Genomic DNA, 6,009 nt, shown 5'->3' with positions numbered 1-6,009 from the left:
TGCGATAATTTGACTGGATCCCACACTAGATTGTGAAAACATAACTTTTGCGTATTATTTAGGAATGTAGACATTGTCTTTTATTAAGGAAATGATCATGGATGATTTTATAACATAAAAATAGATATAAAAATCAAAAATTGGATTTAAAGGGCACATAAGAAACAGAAAAAATGCACACACATTAGAGCAGATGTATCAATGTTGTCTTTCCTTATACTAATGAATAAACATGATACATGTAAAAACCATATTATAATTATATATTAAAATGTTAAAATGACCAATGTTGCAGGCTGACTAATTAATTATAAGTATTTAAAATGTCTCCTATGGAAAAAAAAATCATCTCTAGGAAGTATATAAAGATTATATAACAGGACACTATTTTTTTTTTTTTTTCTAATCTGGAAGATTGCTACCCAAGAAAATAAACTTTTGCTATATTCATATAGTAAATAATGACAGCATCTTGCCAAAAAGCTATCTCATTCACTGATCTGCAAAATGTCCAAAATATTAAAGGTCTGTCATTGCCAAGAGTGCATCTGAGTCTGTTGCTCATACATCATACATCATAATAATAAGTTACATCATAGTAATCCAGAGAAGTAAAAGTATGGTTCCTCCTGTGCTCAAGGTCCAAGTAGTGTAGAGTCTGCTTCCTGCATTTTTATTCTGACAAACAACAGTGGGTGTCTTCATTATCTCCCTTATAAAGCCTTTTGAGTAAAAGAATGTGTTGCTCTGTGAAAAGAAGATAGAATATGAGGTATACATCTTTTCTAATAATACTGAAAACAAACAATGAAAAATATGAAAGAGAAAAAAAAGACACTATCAAAATTATTCAGACTGATACTTACATTAACATCGGAGAGGGCCTGACCTTGTGGTAGGGTCTTTAACAAGTTCTCATATGCTTCATGGTCTGAATTTTCCTCAGATGTTCTAGCAGAAATTAGAGAAATTTCAGAAGAGCATATTAATATACATCTTTGAGCATGTAGTTGAAATCTTAGGTGCATGAATACATTGGGTCTTACAAGTCATTGGGGCTTGATACAAGTGTTGTATTTGGGTGGCTAATGCATGTTGTGACATTGATTGCAGGGTAGTAGAAGAGGAAGGCCAGGCACATCTCATCAGTGGTTGATAAACCCATCTGAAAGGTGGAAAAAATACATGTGACGGGTACAAATTATATGAGATCCATTCTAATGTTTTCCTTCATGTCTTCCAATGGATCATCACTGAGTAGATATTTGACTGACAAGTAAATTAATAATTTATTTCATCAAAATAGACACAAAAGCTATATGTGTTTCATTTTTATTTTACTTAATCTAGATAGATTTTTTCAGCATTTTCTGTAAATTACATTACAATAGTATTAGCTAACCTTAGTGACTTTCGTACGATCTGAAGTATTGTAGGTGCACTCCACAGTGATCTCATCACCCTGATGTAAAAAAAGTATGTTGCATCATGAGAACCCAAACAACGGATGTCTTGCTAAGACATTTCAAGCTTTATCATGTAACAAAACTTACATGTTGAATTGTCTTTATCCCTCCCAAACTGACAACCTGTTGCATCTCAAAGTTGTAGTTTTCATCCAAACCCAAGAAGTCTATCTGCTTTCCATCTCTGTAGAGATCAGCAATGTAAAAAAGCAAAAATCACCCAGTTATTTCCAATATGCAAAAACAAAAACAGTGTTTTTAGGTCTCATCTTGATTTTTCAATCCTCTTGCTTAAACAGTGCTTAGACAGTGGGCAGCTGATGTGACACTGGCACTCATGCTACCTGAAGTGGCCAACTCTGACTTTCCTCCCAGCCAAGTGAGTGTGCAAGAGTACAGCAAACACTTGAAGGTCCGGGATAGGATTCACAAGCTGAGGGTTGAAATGAGAAACTTCCATGAAGATGCTGTAGTACCACTGTAAAATAAGTACATGTATGTCTGCCAATTCTAATCAATTTTTCACAATGACATACCTGAGAAAAGTGAATGGTATTACAAGTGCTGTAGGTGTGGAACTGAGGGGTTTTTGGAGGGATGTTGTACATCCATTCCCTAAATGGCAGCATACCGGTGGTTAAAATGCCCACATCATGCTGCCGGAGTTGGTCTGTATAGTACAGTCTTAGTCCTGAGTTGTCTGTAATGTCTATGTAAAAAAAAAAAAAAAAAAAACATAAATAAATAAATAAATAAATAAAAGACTATATGAAACTGTATGATTCTACTAACCCTACACTATAAAATATTTCTCATATATATTACCTTCTTTCTTTAGAGGGTTATTGTAATGGATTTCCAGTCTATAGAATGTATCGCTGTCTCCTCCAATTGGAATACCAGCATTTTCCGGAAGCTCAAATGTCTAAGGGTTCAGAGATAGACTGAATCACTGCAGTGATAATTGGTTATTATGGGAGAGACAGTGACATTAATGTACACACAACCTTATCATTCACCAAAGAGAAACAGGAGGTTGAACTAAATGATCAATGAGAACCAAAGTATGGCTACTTGATTTGCCCTCACCCTTCCACCAACTCCCCATGAAGCCACCACACCAAAACAAGCGTCGCTTGCATCACCCATGTAACATGGCTTGTCGTATGGTTCCGTCACAGAGGAGGGGCAGCGGTACAACAGCATGTGATGAACCACGTCAACGTGCTCAATCTCCGGTTCAATCTGAGATCAAATCAGACAAACTTGGTGAAGCTGTCAAAGGTATGTTTAGCTTTTAGATAGTGGCACAACTTGTCTAATTTTTTTTCTATTCTTATTCCAAATACTGTTGCATTACAGTGTATATGCTTCGATATAGAATGTGTTTGAGACTTTTCTTTATAATGAGCTTCTTTGCCAGGCCTGCTTTATAAATAAAACACTATAATGAAAATGTCAAACGTATCAAATTAAGAGTTGAAAAAGAAAAGAAAAGATTAATACCTGATAAATATGATGTTTTGTGTTCAAGTTTGGAAAGTTCATCACCTTACAGTGATAGTAGGTCATATTCGGAGGAAGGGTGATCTGCAAACGATGAAGGTAACAGTAAAGAAAATGTCTGTTTCCTCCATATTGTTCATTGATACTTACAGGAAGTGTCATCATTGTTTACAGTCATTCTTACATTGTTCACTTTGACACTGATGGACTTGACATTAGGTGGAGTGGTTCTTGGCATATAGTTAAGCAGGTTCACTTCCTTAGTGCCTCTGCGGGCCCCATGATATTTGATATCATCTGTTGTTCCGTAAGCATATATCAGCTTGATGGGTTGAGCCTATAAGCCAAATGATGAAAACAAATAGGTTTGTAAGTGGGTGTATTTTCTACATTTATTTTTTCAAAACTAAGTATTTTATATAAGAGGTTTTAGTGTCATACAAAAAAGATCAACTGTTAGAGTTTATTGTACAGAACTGTAAAGGTTGACTCATGGGCTTTTATTACAGAAACAGTATAGCATTTCAGCTTTTCAATGGAAAAGTAAAGCTTGTACTCCTTTATTATGTTTCTGTTGACTTCAAACTGCCTATCTGGAGGCAGAGTAAATTAACATCCAGGTGAGCCTAACAAAGGAATTCACAATAGGTTTTACATTCTGACAAGTAAAGAAACTTGAGCAGTACACTGAGAATTCGATCAACAATAAAATTGGGTTACAAAGTTTCGGACAGTGAGCCAAAACAGTAAAGCGAGCATACAACAAAGGCATTCAACTCACAGATTAATACAGCATAGCTGAACTGAAATGTATTAGGTGTAAAACCCCTATTCAATAAAATCTTTTAGGTAGGGCCTGGAAGAGGGAATGACCCACATATTCTTATTTGTCATATTTATTTGTTGGATTTTGTCATACCTTTTAATTATTCTCATCTTTATGATGTGAAAAGTTTCAGCCAGTTTGACATCAACAAGTCTGATATAACATTTTTCACATTATATCTCACCAAAGATCAGTAGTATCATTATTTTGTAGTGAAATCTCCCTGAACAAAACAACTTTAAACAAAATGTCTGTTACAACATCAGCTCTAAATTTAAAGACAGATATCTTTACATACTGTAAGAGGTTGGAGGTATGTTATTGACTTCAGAATGGAAATATTTTAACAAAACCCCCTTGGATCAGCTTTGCATTTAAAAACCAAACATGCATGTTGTAGCATGAGAAAAACTAATAAAAAAGATGTCTTACGGTGATATGGAAGTCTTTCTCATCACATGCTTCGATGGGTCTTTGGAAGGTCATGATGGTTTGACCATCATTTTCAGTCATAGACAGGAGAGTATAGCTTTGCTCCTCATCCACTAAGGGCATGGAGTTTCCTGTGGAATGAAGATCCTAGTGTACAAAAAAGACAGCAAACACCAACTTCAGTGTTGCCATTGAATGCGGACAGATCACACACATTTTCCAATGACTAAAAATGGAAGTGAAATAAAATCAACTGCTAAGCGTGTCTAAAATTTGGTCAGAACTTACAGTAAAGTAGCTTCCACTGGGTCCAAGTCCCCCTATGACGATGTCTGACCCCTTCATACCTCCATTTGGACTCAAACCAAAGCCCACCCAGCCGGTTGAGTTGACTGCCAGTTGAAATTTAATGTTTCCTTGTACATTGTCAAAGCCCCACATCAGATAGACCAGACGGTCTGGGTCCAGGTACTCCATGAAAGGCATGGTATGGTCTCTTGCCCATGCTGTTTTTGTCCAGGCCAGTAAGAGGCAGAGGAAAAGAAGCGGGGCAGACATGATGTCTGTGTGAGGTTGGAAATCTTCAAACTGAGCACAATGCCTGTGGAGTTGCCAAACACCTCCCCACCTGACCAGTGACACACCTGCACTGTTATATGAACCCAAGCGATATGATCAAGAAGTGCTTTGTATTGTGCAGAGAGTCTCATATGTAACGTTTCCTAACCCTTCCAGTCACATTAGAACTGAAAGATGTCTTCAGTGCTCATGCTGTATATTGATTTTGCACAATCATTTTTATTTTCTGGGAAAATTCTCAACATTCTATGTTGAAACTGCATAAATATCCACATAATGGCTCTAATAAGTTCTTGTCAAGTGAATAGGGAATTTCACATTGAAATTTACATCGAACTATATCCCTAACAGCTACTCTCACCTGTTTTCCACTGACAGACATCAGCTGGACTTAAGGATGACGGAGGGAGAAGAACTAAAAGCTGCATTATGTTGCTCATTCCCCTCTCTGCTTGTCACCTTCTCATACTTCAAACACCCCACTTGAGCCAAAAAAGAAAAAAAAATCTCATCTTTGCAGGAATGTGAATATTTTTGGTCTCCCTCTCTGTCTGTTGTATTCATGTATTGACTCCTCAAGTCGTTTTTTCTTTTAATCAGAAACACAGAAACATATTCTTAATTTTGTGGCTTCATTTTTATTTTATATTGTAAAAATTTGACTTAACTGCCAACTGATAATTACAACTTCAGAACTTTACCTAAAGGTTCAGCAAAAGTAATTTAATTTGTGCTGTACATATTGTCTCATTTGATCTAAAATGCTCCAGTTTAGCTGGTCAAACTAGTCATTTGAAAGTAAATAAAGGAAGACAAGCCTGGACCACAAACAGTGGGTTTCGGGTAGTAAAGATACTGTATTGTTTTCTTTTTAAGAAATTCTTAGTATGGAAAAAATAAATAAATAAAGCTTTTTTTTCTTGTCTCTGCTACACACCAAGAATGACAATAAAAAATGAACAAAATTGAAAATAAATAAATAAAAGAACACCATGTTACTATTGCTGTTTTTATGTTAAGGTGGTTGTGCGTTGAGTTATTAATTTAAGGCACATAACCCAAAACTAAAGTCAAACAGCCACAAACTGCAATAAATTACATTTTTATTCATTGTACAATGCTAAGTTATTCTTCAAGAGAAGTGATTATCCCTGTAAATGGGTACTAGGTGTATGTGATGTTATTTTGCCTCATTTCACT

At 35.7% G+C, this 6,009-nt stretch overlaps 1 protein-coding gene across 1 annotated transcript; it reads right to left on the bottom strand.

Annotated features, from left to right (window-relative positions):
• Positions 1-588: 588 nt before the first annotated feature.
• On the bottom strand, positions 589-4,788 carry moxd1l (monooxygenase, DBH-like 1, like). Its single transcript, XM_041976782.1, has 13 exons — positions 4,519-4,788; positions 4,231-4,377; positions 3,157-3,309; positions 2,973-3,056; positions 2,556-2,711; positions 2,292-2,391; positions 2,003-2,175; positions 1,811-1,899; positions 1,554-1,650; positions 1,403-1,462; positions 1,047-1,165; positions 867-951; positions 589-747 (listed from the first exon to the last, which is right to left on the bottom strand). Exons 1-13 carry the CDS (start codon positions 4,786-4,788, stop codon positions 589-591), a joined length of 1,692 nt encoding a protein of 563 aa, XP_041832716.1.
• Positions 4,789-6,009: the final 1,221 nt, after the last annotated feature.

Source organism: Melanotaenia boesemani, chromosome 22 (genome assembly GCF_017639745.1).
Source record: "Melanotaenia boesemani isolate fMelBoe1 chromosome 22, fMelBoe1.pri, whole genome shotgun sequence".
In the NCBI taxonomy this organism is placed as follows: Eukaryota; Metazoa; Chordata; class Actinopteri; order Atheriniformes; family Melanotaeniidae; genus Melanotaenia; species Melanotaenia boesemani.
The sequence above is the reverse complement of the archived record's forward strand: the minus strand, read 5'-3'. Positions and strand labels throughout refer to the sequence as shown.

What these genes read in the sequence shown, in the direction of transcription:
- moxd1l (XM_041976782.1), bottom strand. Translation starts at nt 4,788, where the DNA reads ATGTCTGCCCCGCTTCTTTTCCTCTGCCTCTTACTGGCCTGGACAAAA. An exon ending in CCAGTGGAAGCTACTTTACT is followed by an intron (nt 4,378 to 4,518) that starts GTAAGTTCTGAC and finishes TTTGTACACTAG; the next exon opens with GATCTTCATTCCACAGGAAA. An exon ending in GTCAGAGTTGGCCACTTCAG is followed by an intron (nt 1,651 to 1,810) that starts GTAGCATGAGTG and finishes TGATCTCTACAG; the next exon opens with AGATGGAAAGCAGATAGACT.